At 39.0% G+C, this 24,354-nt stretch overlaps 1 protein-coding gene across 2 annotated transcripts in view; it reads left to right on the top strand.

Annotated features, from left to right (window-relative positions):
• Nucleotides 1–24,354, top strand: part of SUCLA2 (succinate-CoA ligase ADP-forming subunit beta) — a 58,404-nt gene that overhangs the window by 9,381 nt on the left and 24,669 nt on the right. Inside the window, exons 3-4 of one of the 2 annotated variants that reach the window (XM_052649992.1) lie at nt 6,079–6,169; nt 6,349–6,511. In XM_052649992.1, the coding sequence (XP_052505952.1) occupies nt 6,079–6,169; nt 6,349–6,511 (254 nt within the window). Of the gene's footprint in view, nt 1–6,069; nt 6,170–6,348; nt 6,512–24,354 lie in introns of both variants that reach the window. The other variant, XM_052649991.1, reaches the window with a different exon arrangement.

Raw genomic sequence — 24,354 nt, 5'->3', positions numbered from 1 at the left:
GTAAATTCATACTAATTTTGGTGAAATTTTTGTTAATTAATGGTAATGTGCAGTTTGAACTTGTCCATGGTAAAAGATGTACCTCATTTTAACCTTTAAAACATCATGTATATTAGGGGCTTTTAAGGGTCACGGCTTAAAGAAAACTCATGATTATAATTCTGTAGTATTTCTTGCAAAGGCACTTTTTAATATCTATCCTCTTGAGATTCAGTCTTAGATATGTGACCTAAATGTTAATTTCTAAAGAAGACCCAGATAACTAGGAAGCAAAAGTTTTTCTTATTCTACCCTTCTGTACTTAAGGATGAATTTCAGACATTTGACTTTGTTCTTTTAATTTTGTTAATTTTTTGAGTGATTCATTTTTTGTTTACTAGTTCTTTCCTTCATAAAGCTGAAGACATAAAGTGTTTTCCATACACTTTATGTGATAAAAGGGCCAGATTTAATGAAGTCAGTTAAAGTTAGTGTTTCTTTTTTCTGCTTCCAAATTATTATAATTGGTTTTCGTAGTTTTCCGTGTATTTTTTCATTTAGTCAAATTTCACTGTGTTGTCCAAAAAAAAAATTTGTGTACAAACTTTTTCATAAAACAAGCAGGATTTATTCAGATGCCAGTCTCTTGATTTATTTACTCACTGTAAAAATCTTGAATGATTTCTAGCTGTGAAAGAAAGGATAGTTAATATGTAGGATATATTATAGCTGTGAAATTTCTGGCAAGTTCTCTGGATCCAGGACTTGGAAGTAGTACGGAGCAGATAAGCAGCTCTGATTTTGAGGCCCTTGGAACAGAAGGCATCATGTTTATCTAGAAAGTGTGCTTTTGTCAAAGAAGGCTGCAAATGATGATTGTCGTAAGGAGCGGGATTAGTGATAAATAGGATGTTTAAATCTAAAGGATCAGAAACTACATTTTAAAAGATGCAGTTCATAACTACTTTAAGAATGTTGAAACAATTTTGTTTTTTGTGGTGAGTCATTAATATCAGAAGATACCAATTACGGGATATAATTGTACAAGTTGTGTTATGAGGTGTGCTAGAAATGCACCTGATTCTTTCCATCTAGCTAGCAATTTTCAGTGCCGATTTTGGCCAATTTTTGCTTCTCAGTTACTCCAAAATTCATAAAATGTTAATTCCCATTTTTTTTTTAAGTCTTACCTTACCAACTGATAAACTAGGGCAAAAATGTGTTACAGATGTGACAGAGTATTGCTTCCCTTCAGTTCTGTGGGTGGCAAGAGAAGTTTGGTTAGCATGAGGCCTGGGGCCACTGAGCCCTGTAGCTGGTAACTGCTTTCAAAAGAGCTCTGACCTCTTTCCCCAGTATTCCCTACAAATTCTGTCATTTTCTGGCATGTCATGATGTGATAAAAGTTTGAAAATACTGCCCTAGGGGCAAGTTTTACCTATTGTGAATAATTGAAGTTAGGGATAGGAGAATGGTTGGAAAGAAATCTAATTTTAAGACTCATAGGAGTCCACACAATGAAGGATGATAAGCTGGAACATAATGCAGGCATTTCTGGAATGGATTATCAAAGGGTTGTTAAACACAGAGAAATGAAATAGTTATAATTTGGGGTCAGTTCTAAGAGCAGGTTCCCATCTCCTTCTTACAGTTACTGCTTTAAGAAAACATGATTTTACTAAGACATTTGGTAGAATTCTTATGATTTCCCTGTTGATTGTAGAAATATAGTTTGGATTCTAGTATAGTTGAGATAGAATTTCTCTCTGGTTAAATAAACATGCAGAGGGTGCCGATTAGTGAATGTCAGCCTGGAGGCAGATTTCTTTTGGCATACAACAGGACTTTGCCTCCTTTTCTTTTTACTGATGTCTATTAGATGACTGTGTATGAGGAGTGCTTAACAACGTTTGTGAATGACTAGATTCCTTCGTGGCTCAGGTAAAGTGTCTGCCTACAATGCGGGAGACCCAGGTTCGATCCCTGGGTCAGGAAGATCCACTGGAGAAGGAAATGGCAACCCACTCCAGTACTCGCCTGGAAAATCCCATGGACAGAGGAGCCTGGTAGGCTACAGTCCATAGCGCTGCAAAGAGTTGGACACGACTGAGCGACTTGTCAATGTCAGTGTCAAAAGCTAGGAGGGATGGTGAATATACTTTAAAAATAATCTTGAGACCCACAAATTTTGCTCTTGTCTGACTAGAGAAAGGGCCAAATCCAGTAAGACTGAGCTCTCTGCTCATTGTTGTATCAAGAACTCTAGCACAGTATCTCATATACTGTTGATTGAATTAATGGAATTGAATAAAATCTTCTTTCAATCATTTGTCCTCAGATTTATCTTCTAATACTCCCTGTTTTGCTAGCTGATGAGATTGTATGTCATTACTTGTGGTTTTTTTTTTTTTTTTGCTCTTCTTTTGTTGTGAAGGACTTTTTTAGAAGGAACTTTTGAAGAATCTTTTGTGCCCTTAAGGAGTTTATTTTCCTAAGAAAAAGAAAATTGATACTTTGGGGGAAGAGCTTTCTGTTTTGTAAAATGTTTTTGAAGAAATAGAACTTCATTACTCTTACTTAAATAGATCAGTATGTTAAGTTCCCAGCTTGATGAATAGGAATGTTTGAATTTAGCCCAGCAAAGCACCAGTTTAACTGTTGTCCATTTTTATATTACATTTATACTGTTTGGATTACAGATATCCTCTTTGGATTTAAATGAATATTTAAGTACTGGAAAACTGACTCGACAGGTAACCAGAAACAGGTAAAATGACTGGTGGCTGCTGCTTTTATCAATAATTTGGGCATGTACTCTAATTTGCCGTAGTCCCTGAGGCTACCTGTTGTTTCCTCAGTAAGGAAATTATTGTCAGTTTTAAGGAAATTTCTAAACTTTCTCTAATCTTTATCTAAAATTAGTTTGGGAATGGTGGGGACTGTGGCAAATTGAAATAATGTCTTGTGTAAACAAAACACTTTTAGTCATTTCTGGTTGTAGGGCCCAAGATTTCCAATTCAGATTTTTCAAGAGCAGTGGAAAATCTGGATTCATAAGAATTCTCTTGGTTTGTAAATGTTCTTTTATTCATCATTCAGAATATATTGTGTACTAGGAACTCTCCCAGGACCTTGTAAATATCACTGAACAAGATTCTGCCCTTCTGGAGTCTACATTCTAGTTGGGGAGCAAAACAAAAATGATAGACATGAGAAAATTATGTTTGAAGGCAATGAATTCTATAAAAAAAAAGAGCAGGGTAAGGCGGACTGGTCACGGTGGGCAGTTGCAGTGTTAAGTAGAGTGATCAGGGTGAACCTCACGGACAATTTAGACTTAAAGAAAAACTGAAAAGGAATGGGTACCTTTCCTAAATGGATACCTGTATGCAGAGTATTCCAGGGAGAGAGGTTGCTGGGAGCCAGATCCTGAAGGAAGACAGGAACATGCCCAGGACTAGAGAGACTAGAGTAGCTGGGGTGTGAACAGTGAGGAGGAGGTGATAAGGGGCAGGGATTCTGGGGGATTATACGGAGCCTTGAGGCCATTGTAGGGACTCTGCCTGTAACTCGTGGGGAAGTGGGCAATCACTGCAAGGTTTTAGGTAGAGGAGTTTCATGCTCACGTTGGCTGCTGCCAAGAATATCCTCTTGGGGATGAGGGTAATCTAGGTGAGATGTCATGGTGGCTGGGATCAGGGCCGAAACTGGAGGTGATGACAAGTTGTCAAGAGACTGGATATATTTTGAAGGTGGAACTAGTATGGTTTCCTGACTGAATGGATAGTGGAGTGTGAGAAAGGACTTTTTTAAAAAACACTGCCTGGACTGACTCACAGAGTTGTCTTCTGACTTGTGTACATTTCCAGTGTGAACAGATTCATATCATTAGTGAAAGTTGCTCAGTCGTGTCTGACTCTTTGCGATCCCACGGACTATACAGACCATGGAATTCTCCAGGCCAGAATACTGGCGTGGGTAGCTGTTCCCTTCTCCAGGGGATCTTCCCAACCTAGGGATCGAACCTAGGTCTCCCACATTGCAGGCGGATTCTTTACCAACTGAGCCACCAGGGAACCCTGAGAATACTGGAGTGAGTAGCCGTTCCCTTCTCTAGGGGAACTTGCTGACCCAGGAATTGAACTGGGGTCTCCCGCATTGCAGGTGGATTCTTTACCAGCTGAGCTACCAGGGAAGTCTAAACATTTTGTAATAATTGTTCCAGTGTAAACTTTTGATCATTTCTTATTTGATCACAATCTGTATTTGTTACCTCCTTGATCAGGTGAGGGTTCCCTCTCATTTGGCTTGGTATATGCATGTTAGAGACTGGCTTTTCCTGGTGGTAGAATTCCCATCTTTAGCCTGTTTAGATACACATTTATGGAGTGGTCTTTACATCCCGGGGACGTCTTTGTGCTGAGGATACAACAAATAAGATGACAATGTCCTTAATCCTGACCTCAAAGGTTAATTGTTTTTCGTAATGTAATAGTGGTGTTACACTGCTGTAACAGTGTAACTGAGCACGCATCTGTGCTCAGTCATGACTGACTTTGAGACCCTATGGACTGTAGCGCACCGGCTTCCTCTGTCCATGGATTTTTCCAGGCGAGAATACTGTAGTGGTTGCCATTTCCTCCTTCAGGGGCTCTTCCCCATCCAGGGATCAAACCCTTGTCTTCTGCACTGGCAAGTGGATTCTGTGGATTCAGGCGGTAACACGACACCACCTGAGTATGGGCAAATACTATGAGAAGCAAAATGAGGAGGCTCTGAAATTCTGCCTGTCTCGGGAGACAGAATGCACCTCTAAAAAGTGTTGCTCTGGATCATGAAGAGTAGTACCTAAGCTAAACAGCTAGTTTGATAATTTTCTTCATCATGTTAGAAAAGAAAGGAAAAGAGATCAGTTTACCTGTTAAAGAAGAAAAATTCAGATTATTTTCTGAAAAAATGTCTTAAAGACTTGGAAGCATAACATTCTGGAATCTTTGGATTAACATGCCTTAATTCCTATCATCCCCCTCACAACAGTACAGCTGGAGAGTGTCAGTGGGATGGTGTGAGCTGTTATCAGTAGTGGAACTTTCCCTCAAAGTCATGGTACATTTCTACTCAAAGCAGCATTTATACCTCAAATTTTCATAGGATAGCAAGTTTACATATCAGTAGACGGAGCAAACTGTTAGGAAGGTATTTGACTCTCAATTTTGTAAATTTAGTACTTTGTAGAGCCATCTATGGGGTCGCACAGAGTCGGGCACGGCTGAAGTGACTTAGCAGCAGCAGCAGCAGCAGCAGCAGCAGAGTAATTAATATTTAAAGTACCAGATAAAGGTAAACTTGTTCTCAGTATGCTTAAGAAATGGTTTAATATGAGTGGCTGATTTTTTTAAATTTGTGAATCTTTCAGTTCAGTTCAGTCGCTCAGTCGTGTCCGACTCTTTGCTACCCCATGAATCGCAGCACACCAGGCCTCCCTGTCCATCACCATCTCCCGGAGTTCACCCAGACTCACGTCCATCGAGTCTGTGATGCCATCCAGCCATCTCATCCTCGGTCGTCCCCTTCTCCTCCTGCCCCCAGTCTCTCCCAGCATCAGAGTCTTTTCCAATGAGTCAACTCTTCGCATGAGGTGTCCAAAGTACTAGAGTTTCAGCTTTAGCATGATTCCTTCCAAAGAAATCCCAGGGTTGATCTCCTTCAGAATGAATTGGTTGGATCTCCTTGCAGTCCAAGGGACCCTCAAGAGTCTTCTCCAACACCACAGTTCAAACGCATCAATTCTTGGGCGCTCAGCCTTCTTCACAGGTCCAACTCTCACATCCATACATGACCACAGGAAAAACCATAGCCTTGACTAGACGGACCTTAGTTGGCAAAGTAATCTTTAGGTGGTGAATATTTTAGTGTCCTAATCTAGAAAATCTATGTATACGGAGTGCCTCGTTTTTCTACATTGTGAGTGAATGGATCTTAAATTTACCATGTTTAGTAATGTTGCTAAATGTGTATGTTTAATAGCAAAGTATTGCGTGTTGTGTGCTGCTCCATGCTTCGTATCTAACAGAAGTGTTTTTCTTCTAGGTTCAAAAGATGTTGTGATAAAGGCGCAAGTTTTGGCTGGTGGCAGAGGAAAAGGAACATTTGAAAGTGGCCTCAAAGGTGGAGTGAAGATAGTTTTCTCGTAAGTTTTTTTTAAAATCATCGCTATTAAAGAAATAATGAATATTATAAAAGATCCCCTATTGAATTGATAAAAATACTGAGATTTAAGTAGTAGGTGAGATAAGGTTTTGGCTGTCATGTGCTTATATTTACCTCACTTGGAAGAGAAAAGAGTTTGAGTTCTTTTTCTTATTTTAGTCCAGAAGAAGCAAAAGCTGTTTCCTCACAAATGATTGGGAAAAAGTTGTTTACCAAGCAAACAGGAGAAAAGGGCAGGATATGCAATCAAGTATTGGTTTGTGAACGAAGATATCCCAGGAGAGAATACTACTTTGCAATCACAATGGAAAGGTCATTTCAAGTGAGTAATTGTAGACATGATGCATTCAGGATGATCTTATTACATTCAGTATCAAAAGTTGATCATTATTTATATTTGTATGGGAAAGATTAAAAAGGTATGGTCCATAATCTATTTGTATATGTCAGGAGAACAATGTTTTTGTTTAAAAAACCAGCATGATTAATGCCATAAAACTTAATAGAATCTTGTGTAATAAAAATTGTAGGTAAAACCATGCTGAAACAAAACCCACAGAATTTCTAAATTGTTAATTTACTAAGAGCAGCTTAAATCATCTCTAATTCACCTTTAGATTCCGTAAACTGAGAAAGGAACTTCTAGCACAGTAAAATGGTCTAACCAAAGAGAAAGTCTCTGTATCCACTAAGAGAATGTGTACCCCTGGCTTCATCTTTGTCTTTTTCAGCTTTTTGGTATTTTTATACTTTGAGGTTTGTTTCATGATGACCTGCTACTGGGTAAGTTCAAGGAAGACATTCAGTAGCAAACAATATGCTTCTACGAAACATAACCTTATTCTGCCTTGCTTTCTTTATGGAACTTAATATACTAGCAATGAATTTAAGGCATCACGGGGTGAGAAATTTCTTTCGTAGACCTGCTTGGAGAGGGTGTTGAGAGTCATTTTATGGTATAATTATCTGGCTTTCTGAGTGCATTGGTTAAATTTTATGAGCTGAATCCGTGTGCTAACTAGCTTGTCTTTTGAAGCAGACTGTGTTCATAGCCCTGGTCAAGATTTGATGTAGAACATCACTAAATTATATAATTGGTAATATGACAAATTTTAAGAGTCATGAAACTCTTTTCTTACATAAAACATCTTTAAAAAAAATAGCTGTTTTCCATTCTGTTTTTTTTTTAACATTTAATTAAGTCTTCTAATAATTTTTGAGTGATATTATAAAATGTCTTTTGTAACTTTTAATTTTTATAGGAAAGTATTTCTTAAGGTATAACACTAGATGGTAGTAAAAACCCACTCAGGATATAAGATAAAAAGCATTGTTTTGTTTGGAAATGATGTCTTTACCTCTAGGTTTCTTCATGTGATAGAATTTACTTTTGTAAGTTGCTTTAGAAATCCCATGACAGTAATCTTGTATATTACAAACATTTATAAAAATCATGTTTTTACAAATTCATTTATGTTTTTCTACTTTTCCTTTTCAGTGATGTTATATATCAACATCTATCATTCTGTTAGTTATTAATGTTTTTATTTTTTGTTATAGCCAGGAACAGGATACATGTGCCTAAACAGTTTGAGATAATGAGTCCTGTTATATTGCATATTCAGAGTAGCTCATTTTGATGGGAATAAATGTAGCAAACTGAATATGTTTTAAAGATACAGCTATAACACTGTGAATATGTTTTATTAAAGATATTTTAAAGCAATAGAGAAAATGATCAAATTTGAATTCATTTTAAGAACTTGAATTTTTAGAGAACTCAGAGTCTTATTAAGGAAAACTGTTTTTATTTCATTTGTACAAGTAATATATAGTTGTAGTAATTCATGCAAAAATTCAGTAGTACTAGTTGAACTATTCAGCCAAAGACATTATAATGTACTTTGATACTATCATGTTAGACCAATGTGGAGTTGGTTGATGTTACTTTTGCGGGTAAAATGAACTATTTTGGGGATCCCTGTGGACAGTTCCTTATTAAGCAACAAAAAATAAGTCAGCCACTTAAATTAAAAAGAGAAGTACATTTTGATTGAATTAAAGTAAAATGATTCTAAGTTAATAGATCTTTAAAAATTGATTTGGTTGCTTATCTGTTTTCAGGAGATGAACCATAAGCTCTGCTGGTCTTCTTTAGTGTGTATCACATAAGGAAGCCTGAGCAGATATGTACCATAGGGTTGATGTGCCCCCCAAAATTGATTTTAAGTTCCTTTTCAGTATTTTGGCACTTTAAAAACAGATTTCTTAACATTTGCCTAGTGCCAGTTGGGTACTTTTGGGCTGAGACAAATCTAATTTAACAAATCATATTTGCTACTTAATTTTTCTAGTAAAACATTGCAGGCTGCTATAAATGAATGGCACATTTAACTATGTCAGTTTTTTCTTTTTCTTTTTTTTTTTTACTTGCTTAGATATAAAATGTGCTGCAAGAATTCCAAATTTCATTTTCCATACTTTTATTTCTTTAAAACGAGATATATAAAGTGGCTTCTTTGTCATATAATTTTATTTTATTTATTTTTTCTTTTATTTATTTTTATTTTACTTTACAATACTATATTGGTTTTGCCATACATCAACATGAATCTGCCACGGGCGTACATGAGTTCCCAATCCTGAACCCCCCTCCCACCTCCCTCATACCATCTCTCTGGGTCATCCCAGTGCACCAGCCCCAAGCATCCTGTATCCTGCATCAAACCTAGACTGGTGATTCGTTTCTTATATGATATTATACATGTTTCAATGCCATTCTCCCAAATCATCCCACCCTCACCCTCTCCCACAGAGTCCAAAAGACTGTTCTATACATCTGTGTCTCTTGCTGCCTTGCACACAGGGTTATCGTTACCATCTTTCTAAATTCCATATATATGTGTTAGTATACTGTATTGGTGTTTTTCTTTCTTTACTCTGTATAATCGGCTCCAGTTTCATCCACCTCATTAGAACTGATTCAAATGTATTCTTTTTAATGGCTGAGTAATACTCCATTGTGTATATGTACCACAGCTTTCTTATCCATTCATCTGCTGATGGACATCTAGGTTGCTTCCATGTCCTGGCTATTATAAACAGTGCTGTGATGAACATTGGGTACATGTGTCTCTTTCAATTCTGGTTTCCTTGGTGTGTATGCCCAGTAGTGGGATTGCTGGGTCATAAGGCAGTTCTATTTCCAGTTTCCACACTGTTCTCCATAGTGGCTGTACTAGTTTGCATTCCCACCAACAGTGTAAGAGGGTTCCCTTTTCTCCACACTCTCTGCAGCATTTATTGCTTGTAGACTTTTGGATCACAGCCATTCTGACTGGCGTGAAATGGTACCTCATTGTGGTTTTGATTTGCATTTCTCTGATAATGAGTGATGTTAAGCATCTTTTCACGTGTTTGTTAGCCATCTGTATGTCTTCTTTGGAGAAATGTCTGTTTAGTTCTTTGGCCCATTTTTTGATTGGGTCATTTATTTTTCTGGAATTGAGCTGCAGGAGTTGCTTGTATATTTTTGAGATTAGTTGTTTGTCAGTTGCTTCATTTGCTATTTTCTCCCATTCTGAAGGCTGTCTTTTCACCTTGCTTATAGTTTCCTTTGTTGTGCAGAAGCTTTTAATTTTAATTAGATCCCATTTGTTTATTTTTACTTTTATTTCCAGTATTCTGGGAGGTGGGTCACAGAGGATCCTGCTGTGATTTATGTTGGAGTGTTTTGCCTATGTTCTCCTCTAGGAGTTTTATAGTTTCTGGTCTTATGTTTAGATCTTCAATCCATTTTGAGTTTATTTTTGTGAATGGTGTTAGAAAGTGATCTAGTTTCATTCTTTTACAAGTGGTTGACCAGTTTTCCCAGCACCACTTGTTAAAGAGATTGTCTTTAATCCATTGTATATTCTTGCCTCCTTTGTCGAAGATAAGGTGTCCACAGGTGTGTGGATTTATCTCTGGGCTTTCTATTTTGTTCCATTGATCTATATTTCTGTCTTTGTGCCAGTACCATACTGTCTTGATGACTGTGGCTTTGTAGTAGAGCCTGAAGTCAGGCAGGTTGATTCCTCCATTCTTCTTTCTCAAGATTGCTTTGGCTATTCGAGGTTTTTTGTATTTCCATACAAATTGTGAAATTATTTGTTCTAGCTCTGTGAAAAAACCGCTGGTAGCTTGATAGGGATTGCATTGAATCTGTAGATTGCTTTGGGTAGTATACTCATTTTCACTATACTGATTCTTCCGATCCATGAACATGGTATATTTCTCCATCTATTAGTGTCCTCTTTGATTTCTTTCACCAGTGTTTTATAGTTTTCTATATATAGGTCTTTAGTTTCTTTAGGTAGATATATTCCTAAGTATTTTATTCTTTTTGTTGCAATGGTGAATGGAATTGTTTCCTTAATTTCTTTTTCTACTTTCTCATTATTAGTGTATAGGCATGCAAGGGATTTCTGTGTGTTGATTTTATATCCTGCAACTTTACTATATTCATTGATTAGCTCTAGTAATTTTCTGGTGGAGTCTTTAGGGTTTTCTATGTAGAGGATCATGTCATCTGCAAACAGTGAGAGTTTTACTTCTTCTTTTCCAATTTGGATTCCTTTTCTTTTTCTGCTCTGGTTGCTGTGGCCAAAACTTCCAGAACTATGTTGAATAGCAGTGGTGAAAGTGGGCACCCTTGTCTTTTTCCTGGCTTTAGGGGAATTGCTTTCAATTTTCCACCATTCAGGATAATGTTTGCTGTGGTTTGTCATATATACTTTTATTATGTTAAGGTATGTTCCTTGTATTCCTGCTTTCTGGAGAGTTTTTATCATAAACGGATGTTGAATTTTGTCAAAGGCTTTCTCTGCATCTATTGAAATAATCATATGGCTTTTATTTTTCAATTTATTAATGTGGTGAATTACATTGATTGATTTGTGGATACTGAGGAATCCTTGCATCCCTGGGATAAAGGCCACTTGGTCATGGTGTATGATCTTTTTAATGTGTTGTTGGATTCTGATTGCTAGAATTTTGTTAAGGATTTTTGCATGTATCTTCATCAGTGATATTGGCCTGTAGTTTTCTTTTTTTGTGGCATCTTTGTCAGGTTTTGGTATTGGGGTAATGTTGGCCTCATAGAATGAGTTTGGAAGTTTACCTTCCTCTGCAATTTTCTGGAAGAGTTTGAGTAGGATAGGTGTTAGCTCTTCTCTAAATTTTTGGTAGAATTCAGCTGTGAAGCCGTCTGGACCTGGGCTTTTGTTTGCTGGAAGATTTCTGATTACAGTTTCAATTTCCATGCTTGTGATGGGTCTGTTAAGACTTTCTGTTTCTTCCTGGTTCAGTTTTGGAAAGTTATACTTTTCTAAGAATTTGTCCATTTTTTCCCACGTTGTCCATTTTATTGGCATATAATTGCTGATAGTAGTCTCTTATGATGCTTTGTATTTCTGTGTTGTCTGTTGTGATCTCTCCATTTTCTAATTTTATTGATTTGATTTTTCTCCGTGTTTCTTGATGAGTCTGGCTAACGGTTTGTCAATTTTATTTATCCTTTCGAAGAACCAGCTTTTGGCTTTGTTGACTTTTGCTATGGTCTCTTTTGTTTCTTTTCCATTTATTTCTGCCCTAATTTTTAAGATTTCTTTCCTTCTACTAACCCTGGGGTTCTCCATTTCTTCCTTTCCTAGTTGCTTTAGGTGTAGAGTTAGGTTATTTATTTGACTTTTTTCTTGTTTCTTGAGGCATGCCTGTATTGCTATGAACTTTCCCCTTAGCACTGCTTTTATTGTGTCCCACAGGTTTTGGGTTTTTGTGTTTTCATTTTCATTCATTTCTATGCATATCTTGATTTCTTTTTTGATTTCTTCTGTGATTTGTTGGTTATTCAGAAGTGTGTTGTTCAACCTCCATATGTTGGAATTTTTAATAGTTTTTCTCCTGTAATTGAGATCTAATCTTACTGCATTGTGGTCAGAAAAGATGCTTGGAATGATTTCAATTTTTTTGAATTTACCAAGGCTAGATTTATGGCACAGGATGTGATCTATCCTGGAGAAGTTTCCATGAGCACTTGAGGAAAAGGTGAAATTCATTGTATTGGGGTGAAATGTCCTATAGATATCAATTAGGTCTAACTGGTCTATTGTATCATTTAAAGTTTGTGTTTTCTTGTTTAATTTTCTGTTTAGTTGATCTATCCATAGGTGTGAGTGGGATATTACTGTCTCCCAATATTATTGTGTTATTGTTAATTTCCCCTTTCATACTTGTTAGCATTTGTGTTATATGTTGCGGTGCTCCTATGTTGGGTGCATATATGTTTGTAATTGTTATATCTTCTTCTTGAATTGATCCTTTGATCATTATGTAGTGGCCTTTGTCTCTTTTCACAGCCTTTGTTTTAAAGTCTATTTTATCTGATATGAGTATTGCTACTCCTGCTTTCTTTTGGTCTCTATTTGCGTGGAATATCTTTTTCCAGCCCTTCACTTTCAGTCTGTACGTGTCCCTTGGTTTGAGGTGGGTCTCTTGTAGACAGCATATATAGGGGTCTTGTTTTTGTGTCCATTCAGCCAGTCTTTGTCTTTTGGTTGGGGCATTCAACCCATTTACGTTTAAGGTAATTATTGATAAGTATGATCCCGTTGCCATTTACTTTATTGTTTTGGGTTCTGGTTTATACACCCTTTTTGTATTTCCTATCCTGAGAATATCCTTTAGCATTTGTTGGAGAGCTGGTTTGGTGGTGCTGAATTCTCTCAGCTTTTGCTTGTCTGTAAAGCTTTTGATTTCTCCTTCATAGTTGAATGAGATCCTTGCTGGGTACAGTAATATGGGCTGTAGGTTATTTTCTTTCATCACTTTAGGTATGTCCTGCCATTCCCTCCTGGCCTGAAGCGTTTCTATTGAAAGATCAGCTGTTATCCTTGTGGGAATCCCCTTGTGTGTTATTTGTTGTTTTTCCCTCGCTGTTCTTTGTGTTTGATCTTTGTTAATTTGATTAATATGTGTCTTGGGGTGTTTTGCCTTGGATTTATCCTATTTGGGACTCTCTGGGTTTCTTGGACTTGGGTGATTATTTCCTTCCCCATTTTAGGGAAGTTTTCAACTATTATCTCCTCAAGGATTTTCTCATGATCTTTCTTTCTGTCTTCTTCTTCTGGGACTCCTATACTTCGAATGTTGGAGCGTTTCATATTGTCCTGGAGGTCTCTGAGATTGTCCTCATTTATTTTACTTCGTTTTTCTTTTTTCCTCTCTGATTCATTTATTTCTACCATTCTATCTTCTACTTCACTAATCCTATCTTCTGCCTCCATTATTCTACTATTTGTTGCCTCCAGCGTGTTTTTGATCTCATTTATTGCATTATTCATTATATATTGACTCTTTTTTATTTCTTCTAGGTCCTTGTTAAACCTTTCTTGCGTCTTCTCAATCCTTGTCTCCAGGCTATTTATCTGTGATTCCATTTTTATTTCAACATTTTGGATCATTTTCACTATCATTATTTGGAATTCTTTATCAGATAGATTCCCTATCTCTTCCTCTTTTGTTTGGTTTGGTGGGCGTTTATCCTGTTCCTTTACCTGCTGGGTATTCCTCTGTCTCTTCATCTTGGTTATATTGCTGGGTTTGGAGTGGCCTTTCTGTATTCTGGCAGTTTGTGGAGTTCTCTTTATTGTGGAGTTTCCTCACTGTGGGTGGGGTTGTATCAGTGGCTTGTCAAGGTTTCTTGGTTAGGGAAGCTTGTGTTGGTGTTCTGGTGGGTGGAGCTGGATTTCTTCTCTCTGGAGTGCAATGAAGTGTCCAGTAATGAGTTATGAGATGTCAGTGGTTTTGGAGTAACTTGAGCTGCCTGTATATTGAAGCTCAGGGGTGTGTTCCTGTGTTGCTGGAGAATTTGCGTGGTATGTCTTGCTCTGGAACTTGTTGGCCCTTGGGTAGTGCTTGGTTTCAGTGTAGGTATGGAGGCATTTGATGATCTCCTGTCGATTAATGTTCCTTGGAGTCAGGAGTTCTCTGATGTTCTCAGGATTTGGACTTAAGCCTCCTGCTTCTGGCTTTCAGTCTTATTTTTACAGTAGTCTCAAGACTTCTCCTTCTATACAGCACTGTTGATAAAACATCTAGGTTAAAGATGAGAAGTTTCTCCACATTGAGGGACATCCAGAGAGGTTCACAGAGTTACATGGAGAAGAGAAGAGGGACGAGGGAGTTAGAGGTGACCTGACTGAGATAAGGTGGAATCAAAAGAGGACAGAGCAAGCTAGCCAGTAATCACTTCCTTATGTGCTCTCCACAGTCTGGACTGCTCAGAGATGTTCACGGAGAACACATACACAAGAAGAGAAGAGGGAGGAAGGAGACAGAGGTGGCCAGGAGGATAAAAGGGGGGAATGAAAAGGAGGGAGCCAGATCCAGCCAGTAATCAGTTCCCTAAGTGTTCTCCACCGTCTGGAACTCACAGAGATTCACAGAGTTGGGTAGAGGAGAGAAAGGGGAGGGAGGAGACAGAGGCGACCTGGTGGAGAAAAAGGAGAGTCCAAAGGAGAAGAGAGCAATCACGCCAGTAATCTCACTCTCAAGTAAAAATGGGTACTGAAGATTGGCTTTTGAAGGTACAAAATTGATAACAAATACCAAAAAGCAAAGATTAAAAATCTAGAGTAGAGGTTGGATTTTCAAAAATACAATATTAAGGAAAAGAAGAAGAAGAAGAAAACAAAGTCACAAGAATTAATATAAAAAATAAATATATATTAAGTTTGCTTTAAAAATAGGGTCTTTTTTTTTGAAAAGAAATAGTAGGTTATAAAAATGAAAATTAAAAAAGAAAAAAGAATGATCATAAAAATAGTAAAGATATATCTAGGACTTTCTCTGGTGTTGTTGTGGGCAGTGTGGGGTCAGTTCATTTTCAGATAGTTCCTTGGTCCGGCTTATATTTCTCAAGATCTATAGGCCCTTCCTATGTAGTTGGTACTAACGACAGGGTTTTAATCTATTGCACCTGTCACTTCCAAGGCGGTTCCCTTTGTTTTAGCTTCTTCTGTTTGCTGGTCTCTTCAGTGTCTGATTTCCGCTCTGACACAAGGGGTGCAGTGGTGGACACTTTTTTTAGGCTCACTTGTTCAGTCATGATGTGGGGAGGGAGGGACGCTGCAAACAAGTAACACTGGCGTGTGCTTGCAGTGTCTCAGCCACATGGGGCCTGCCCGCGCTCACGGCACACACAGCTCAGGCTTTACGTTGCTCTGCCGGGAACTGTCCGAGTCTGGCCCTGGGCTGCATGCACCCACAGATCTAAGCTGCTCAGGCTTAGGCACTCGGGTAGTCCTCAGAGGCTCAGACTCGGTTGGGCCTGCGTTTTGTGCCCTTCCCAGGTCCGAGTAACTCAGGTGTTTGGCGAGCGCAGTCACTGTGACTTATCACCTCTCCTGTCCCTGCTGCTCAGTTTTCTGGGTGTACAACTGGCGCCCCTTCTTAGGCAGAGGGTGACTGTCCAGAACCCCAAGAAGTCTTAGTTAGCAAAGAAGCTTGCTTGCAGTTTGGAAGTTAATGTTTCTTTGGGGCTGCGATTGCCCCCTTCCGGCCCTTCCGGCTCTGGCTGCCTGTCACCGGAGGGGAATGGTCTGCAGCCGGCTAATTCTGTTCTGTCCTTTGTTCTGTGCGCGGTCCTGGTGGTGTCTTATGTTAGAGCTTTTCGCTTGGTAGCTATCCTGCAGTCTGGTTTGCTAGCCCAGGTTAGTTCACTCTGGTTACCCTTGGGGCATTCAGGCTGATCCTTAAAAAGCAATGCAGCCTGCGCCTCCCTGCCCAGCCCCTGCTTGCTAGTGGCAGATGCAGGCGTCTGCGCTGCTTCTCCGCTGGGGATGTTACCATTGGGCTCGTGATCTGTGGGGTTTAATTATTTATTTATTTTTACTCCCTGTTATGTTGCCCTCTGTGCTTCCAAGGCTCACCACAGACTCTGCAGTGAGAGTGTTTCCTGGTATTTGGAAACTTCTCTCTTTTTAAGACTCTCTTCCCGGGACGGAGCTCCCTCCCTACCTCTTTTGTCTCTTTTTTTGTCTTTTATATTTTTTCCTACCTCTTTTTGAAGACAATGAGCTGCTTTTCTGGGTGCCTGATGTCCTCTGCCGGCATTCAGAAGTTGTTTTGTGGAATTTACTCAGCGTTGAAATGTTCTTTTGATGAATTGGTGGGGGAGAAAGTGGTCTCCCTGTCCTATTCCTCCGCCATCTTAGGACCGCCCTCTGTCATATAATTTTAAATCCCGTTCCATTTTAAGGTAAAACCTTTCATAAGATCAACAAAAAAAGAGAAATTTAGGTTAAAAATGTGAAAATAGCATTATTAATTTATTTGAAATTATAATTCTTTGCCAGAACTTACTGTTCTGAAAGTTTATCAGTAAAATTTCAGAGTTGCAATTTGATTATTTGAACTACCAGTTAATTCAACAGGCATGACCATATGCAAAACTACAGCCATTGTTTTAACAGATCTCTTTCTTATTTTCCTATGTAAGCTTTCTTCTGAATAGTTGGCTACAAATTTGAGGGTTTCTTTCTAATTAGGGAATTAGTACAAAGAGCAGTTCATTTTCTGTTTATATATTTGATTTCTTATGTATTTTTTTAGATTTGTCTCTAACTTACAGCCAACTCTTGGAGATCTAATCATTACTTTAGTGAGAATTTAATATTAACTATTTTCCCCCAGTAGCACTGCATTTTATTTGGCTTTTCACTTCTCTTACTGGTAGCTATGAGAAGAAAAGGATGGTACAACTAAAATAAAATGTTCAAATAAACTCTAAAAGTTTATTCATTCTACCTCTTCTTTTGAATAAAATCATATTTGGGAGTTATCTGAACATTAATTCATCTTTATTATACTTCAGTAGCAGGACAGTAGTAAATAGACTCTTAAATCTGAATTTTTTCTTCTCTCTTTAGATCTCTGTAAAAGCTTATAATTATGAATTGCCTTTCTAGGGAGGAAATGAAGAATGCCTTTTCATTTGAAGTTTGTAGAGTGTTGAGGTCCTTTAATGGACCAGAACCTGGTGGTCTGGAGTTGACTGAAAAGAAAGTAGAGAGAAAGAGGCTGATATTCCTTGGTTTATGCAGAAAGCCAATAAAACCCCTGGCGTGGGGCTTGCTCTGTTCATGGAGGCCTCAGGCGCCCTCTCGATGGGGTGAAGGCACAGAGTGCGTTCTCAAGTGGGTCTTAGAAGCCCAGGCAGGAAAGTGAACTCAGAGAGCCTCTGCGCTCCAAAGAAATCACCTGAGAGAGAAAGAGGGAGAGAGAGAGAGGGAGAGAGAAAGCAAGACATGGGTACCAGAGCTCTGATGGAGCAGAGGTGTTTTAATCAACATGGTGTGGGCATATTACTGTAGTTATTCTCAGCAAAGATAAAGATTAAAATTCTAGACTTACAAAACATAGGCGACCCATATTAAAGAGAGAGAGAGTTGTAAATAATCACTTTTACCATATGGTTCCTGTGTATTCCCCCTTTAAAAATTTTTTTATTTGCAACTTTAGTGTGTGATGTGCTCATTTGACTATGCCTTGTACCTGTGGATTATAAGCAATACCTGTAATATGTTTAATAGAAAAAGATTGTAAAAATTGTTTAAAGTGTCTAGAAATATAGGCAGGGCCATTGTCTGTTTTTGTAGAACTAGGAGTTCCCGTGACATCAAAACAAGCTAATTAAGTGAGTTATAACGTGCTGTGTAGCTTCACCACGAAGAGGTGTGGCCCAAATAAAAGCATTCGTGAGGCTTAATACCTTGTGTGATAGCCTGAGGTCTGTTAGGAGACGCCATTTGTTAGATTTCTTTTTTATGACAAAAATAGGAGAGTTCCAAGGAGAACAAGATTCCACAATATGCTTTAATTCTAGTTGTATATCTATAAGTTCCTTAGCTGCCTGTAATTTCTCTTTCGTGAGGAGCCACTGCTCTGTCCAAATAGGCTGGTCATACTTCAGGTTATGCATATATCTGACTTTTTCTTAGCAACTATGAAGTGTCTTGTATATTAGCATTTTATAGATTGGTGAATATATTTATTATATCATATTATAACATATATTATATATAAATATATATATTATACATTATATATTATTAATAGTTTAAAATCTCTTTAGTTTTTCTATAAGAAAAACTTTTTGTAAGAGGAAGTTAATGTTCAGTAATAATGTTTTAAAATCTTATTTTATTTGTAAATGACCTAGTTATTTAATAAACTTTTATTATTTAGTTTAGTACAACTCCAGAAATTTAAGTTATCCCAATCTTAAGAAATTACTTTTGGGGCTCCAAAATCACTGCAGATGGTGATTGCAGTCATGAAATTAAAAGACGCTTACTCCTTGGAAGGAAAGTTATGACCAACCTAGATAGCATATTCAAAAGCAGAGACATTACTTTGCCAACAAAGGTCCATCTAGTCAAGGCTGTGGTTTTTCCAGTAGTCATGTGTGGATGTGAGAGTTGGACTGTGAAGAAAGCTGAGTGCCGAAGAATTGATGCTTTTGAACTGTGGTGTTGGAGAAGACTCTTGAGAGTCCCTTGGACTGCAAGGAGATCCAACCAGTCCATTCTGGAGGAGATCAGCCCTGGGATTTCTTTGGAAGGAATGATGCTAAAGCTGAAATTCCAGTACTTTGGCCACCTCAAGCGAAGAGTTGATTCATTGGAAAAGACTCTGATGCTGGAAGGGATTGGGGGCAGGAGGAGAAGGGGCCGACAGAGGATGAGATGGCTGGATGGCATCACCAACTCGATGGACGTGAGTTTGAGTGAACTCTGGGAGTTGGTGATGGACAGGGAGGCCTGGTGTGCTACAGTTCACGGGGTCACCAAGAGTCGGACACGACTGAGTGAATGAACTGAAGAGATTATTCTAATAATAGATTATAATAATAGATTATTCTAATAATAGATTATAATAATAGATTATTCTATTAAAAATATAATTATTTTAAATATTGTTTATCTAAAAGTTTTCATCTCATTTATATATTTATATATATATAAAGAGTTACCTTTTTGTTGACAAATTTAGTTTACCTTAAACCTAGGCATAATAAAAGTATTATATAATGTTGATGACTTAAGACATGTCTTAATTAGATTAGCAAACAATTATATTTAAATTATATTTATATTTAAATAAACATTATATTTAATATTTTTCAGTTCACTGAGTTTGCATTTAAATAGAGCTCATTAACTTCATATTATCTAAAAACAAAGCTGGTATATGACGGCAGCACTGCCGGATATTGAAGGTTTGAGAGAAAAGATGGAATTTGCCCCAGGTTTTTGTTGAAGGGGACCTGGGGGCCCCCCTGCTTGGAGTTTCCTGGAATAGATTTTCCTTCAGTGTCAAATTTAGACTTACAGTCTTTGGCCCAATGCATTTCTCTACGGCAGCGAGGGCAGATTTTTGGAGGTTTTTTATTTTTATATATATTTTTTTCTTTTTTTTTTTGTAGCTCTCTTAGGGCAGTCCCTTTTTAAATGGTTCTTATTTCCACATGTAAAGCATCCTTCATTTTCCTTTCTTAAGGCAGCAATATTGTTTCAGCTAGCATTTGCATCTTTTGAGCTTCTAATCCCAGATTGCGACCAGCCTTCAAATAATCAATAATAGTCCCTGTCTCACGAATTGGAGCTATAGCTTTTTGACATTCCTGATTTGCATTTTCATAAGCAAGTAATTTCTCTAGTTGCCTTTTGGCTTCTCCAATTACAGTACAGGAAATAGCAGTTTGTAGTCTAGCTAAAAAATCAGCATACGTTTCATTAAGCCCCTGAACTTTAAATAAGTGATGAAGTAAAGTAGAAAAGTGATGGGGCTTTCCAGCTGTTTTACTCATGTCCTAATACTTCGGCCTCAATAGGCCCTGGGGTCACTCCGTCCGAATCTGCATACGTGTACCAAGCTCCTGTTCTGGGCTCCACTTGTTGAGGTCCTTTAATGCACCAGAACCTGGTGGTCTGGAGTCGACTGATAAGAAAGTAAAGGAGAGAGAAAGAGGCTGATATTCCTTGGTTTACACAGAAAGCCAATAAAACCCCTGGCATGGGGCTTGCTCTGTTCACAGAGGCCTCAGGCACCCTCTCGGTGGGGTGAAGGCGCAAAGTGCCTTCTCGAGTGTGTCTTAGAAGCCCGGGCAGGGAAGTGAACTCAGAGAGCCTCTGTGCTCTGAAGAAATAGCTTGAGAGAGAAAGAGGGAGAGAGAGAGAGAGAAAGCAAGACATGGGTACCAGAGCTCTGATGGAGCAGAGGTGTTTTAATCAACATGGTGTGGGCATATATACTGTAGTTATTCTCAGCAAAGATAAAGATTAAAATTCTAGACTTACAAAACATAGGCGATCCATATTAAAGAGAGAGAGAGTTGTAAATAATCACTTTTACCCTATAGTTCGCAAGAAGGAAGAGGGTATTTATCACCATATAGAAAAACTAATGAAGGAAATGCCTGGATTCCTCAGCCCCCCGGAGAGGCTTGCCTCTCCTCTTAATTCCTGAATATTCAGCACACAGGAAGCCTCCTGTTAAATGCTTCCTGACAGTAGAGAAAGTAAAAATTATACTTTTAATTTCAAACATTTCCCTTTACTTGAGCTTGCTTCTGTTTTCTTTGGTTTCAGAAAGGCACCGTGAATTATTTTGTTAAAGAGTGTGTGTGTGTGTGGTGTGTGGTGTGTGTGTGTGTGTGTGTGTGTGTGTTACGGTGAGTTCTGACACCAGGGTACCCAGAGGCGAGCCAGACTTCACAGGTTAAGGGCACATTCCTCTGCATGACTGCCCTCACTTCAGACATCAGTTGCAAGTTTAGCGTCCGCAGGTCACCCTCACTTCTGACTAACTGGCAACAAAATTTAGGGATTCCTAGTATCTTGCCTGGAAAATCCCATGGATGGAGGAGCCTGGTAGGTTGCAGTCCATGCTAAGGGTCGGACATGACTGAGTGACTTCCCTTTCACTTTTCACTTTCATGCATTGGAGAAGGAAATGGCAACCCACTCCAGTGTTCTTGCCTGGAGAATCCCAGGGACGGAGGAGCCTGGTGGGCTGCCGTCTATGGGGTCGCACAGAGTCGGACACGACTGAAGTGACTTGGCAGCAGCAATATCCCTCAGGTTCATAATTTGCTAGAATGACTCACAGACCTTAGGAAAATACTGTATTTGTGATTACAGTTTTATTATAGCCAAAGGATAAAAGCCAGAACCAGCCAAATGGAGATGCACAGGGCATGGTCTTGGAGAATCCCACACATAAAATTTTCATTTGCTTCAGGATTGTGTCACCTTCCTCACATACTGATATATGACAACACACAGAGTATTGTGCAACCTCAGAAGCTCACTGAGCTTGTGGTCTAGAGCTGTCATTTTTTTAAGTTGTGGTCAGAAACATAGAATATGAAATTTACTGTCTTCAACTGCTTTTATGTGTATCATAACTAAGATCATGGCATCTGGTCCCATCACTTCATGGCAAATAAAAGGGGGAAAAATGGAAACAGTGACAGACTTTATTTTCTTGGGCTGCAAAACACTACGGATGGTGACTGCAGCCGTGAAATTAAGACTCTTGTTCCTTGAAAGAAAAGCAATGACAAACCTAGGCAGCGTATTAAAAAGCAGAGACATCGCTTTTCTGACAAAGGTCTGTATAGTCAAAGCTGTGGTTTTTCCAGTATTCATATGGATGTGAGAGTTGGACTATAAAGAAGGCTGAGCACAGAAGAATTGATGCTTTCGAATTGTGGTGTTGGAGAAGACTCTTGCGAGTCCCTTGCACAGAAAGGAGATCAAACCAGTCAATCCTGAAGGAAATCAACCCTGGATATTCATTGGAAGGACTGATGCTGAAGCCGAAGCTCCAGTACTTTGGACACCTTGATGCAATGAACCGACTTATTGGAAAAGACCTTGATGCTGAATAAGATTGAGGGCATGAGGAGAAGGGGATGGCATGGAATGAGATGGTTGGATGGCATCATTGACTCAGTAGACATGAGCTTGAGTAACCTCCTGGAGATAGTGAAAACAGGGAAGCCTGGCATGCTGCAGTCCATGGGGTTGCAAAGAGTCTGACACAACTTAGCCACTGAACAGTAACAACAATATTGAAATCTAGTCATGTAATATTACATTTAAAAGGTACAAAGATGTACAGGGAAGTATAAATCTTCCACCCACCCTTGTTCCTCTACCACACAGTTTTTTTTCCTTTAAGACTGATACTTTTTAAAAATCTTTTTTTGCCTAGGTATAATAACTCTCTTAAAAAAAATAATAAATATTCCCAGCCTCATCTCTTTGGCTGTTGCTGTATTTTGAGGATTTAAAACACTGTATTGTTCTCCAAACAGTAATGAATATTTTGGTTTGGCCAAGAGGTTCATTCAGTTTTTTCCATTAAGACAGCTGTAGTAGTGCTTCAGAGAAGGCAATGGCACTCCACTCCAGTACTCTTGCCTGGAAAATCCCATGGATGGAGGAGCCTGGTAGGCTGCAGTCTATGGGGTCGCTAAGAGTCAGAAACAACTGAGCAACTTCACTTTCACTTTTTATTTTCATGCATTGGAGAAGGAAATGGCAACCCACTCCAGTGTTCTTGCCTCGAGAATCCCAGGGACGGGGGAGCCTGGTGGGCTGCCATCTATGGGACTCCGTCGCACAGAGTCGGAAAAGACTGAAGCGATTTAGCAGCAGCAGCAGCAGTAGTGCTTCAGTTCAGTTCAGTTCAGTTCAGTCGCTCAGTCGTGTCCGACTCTTTGTGACCCCATGAATTGCAGCACTCCAGGCCTCCCTGTCCATCACCATCTCCCGGAGTTCACTCAGACTTACGTCCATCGAGTCTGTGATGCCATCCAGCCATCTCATCCTTGGTCGTCCCCTTCTCCTTCTGCCTCCAATCCCTCCCAGCATCAGAGTCTTTTCCAATGAGTCAACTTTTCGCATGAAGTGTCCCAAAGTACTGGAGTTTCAGCTTCAGCATCATTCCTTCCAAAGAAATCCCAGGGCCGATCTCCTTCAGAATGGACTGGTTGGATATCCTTGCAGTCCAAGGGACTCTCAAGAGTCTTCTCCAACACCACAGTTCAAAAGCATCAATTCTTCGGCGCTCAGCCTTCTTCACAGTCCAACTCTCACATCCATACATGACCACAGGAAAAACCATAACCTTGACTAGATGGACCTTAGGTGGCAAAGTAATGTCTCTGCTTTTGAATATGCTATCTAGGTTGGTCATAACTTTTCTTCCAAGGAGTAAGTGTCTTTTAATTTCATGGCTGCAGTCACCATCTGCAGTGATTTTGGAGCCCCCCAAAATAAAGTCTGATACTGTTTCCACTGTTTGCCCATCTATTTCCCATGAAGTGATGGGACCAGATGCCATGATGTTCATTTTCTGAATGTTGAGCTTTAAGCCAACTTTTCACTCTCCTCTTTCACTTTCATCAAGAGGCTTTTCAGTTCCTCTTCACTTTCTGCCATAAGGGTGGTGTCATCTGCATATCTGAGGTTATTGATCTCTCTCCTGGCAATCTTGATTCCAGCTTGTGTTTCTTCCAGTCCAGCGTTTCTCATGATGTACTCTGCATATAAGTTAAATAAACAGGGTGACAATATACAGCCTTGACATACTCCTTTTCCTATTTGGAACCAGTCTGTTGTTCATGTCCAGTTCTAACTGTTGCTTCCTGACCTGCATACAGATTTCTCAAGAGGCAGGTTAGGTGGTCTGGTATTCCCATCTCTTTCAGAATTTTCCACAGTTGATTGTGATCCACACAGTCAAAGGCTTTGGCATAATCAATAAAGCAGAAATAGATGTTTTTTTTGAACTCTCTTGCTTTTTCCATGATCTAGCGGATGTTGGCAATTTGATCTCTGGTTCCTCTGCCTTTTCTAAAACCAGCTTGAACATCAGGGAGTTCACGGTTCATGTATTGCTGAAGCCTGGCTTGGAGAATTTTGAGCATTACTTTACTAGCATGTGAGATGAGTGCAATTGTGTGGTAGTTTGAGCATTCTTTGGCATTGCCTTTCTTTGGGATTGGAATGAACACTGACCTTTTCCAGTCCTGTGGCCACTGCTGAGTTT

The sequence above is a fragment of the Budorcas taxicolor genome, chromosome 12 (genome assembly GCF_023091745.1).
Source record: "Budorcas taxicolor isolate Tak-1 chromosome 12, Takin1.1, whole genome shotgun sequence".
Taxonomy (NCBI): domain Eukaryota; kingdom Metazoa; phylum Chordata; class Mammalia; order Artiodactyla; family Bovidae; genus Budorcas; species Budorcas taxicolor.
Note: the sequence above shows the minus strand (reverse complement) of the source record. Positions and strands in the feature narration are given on the sequence as shown.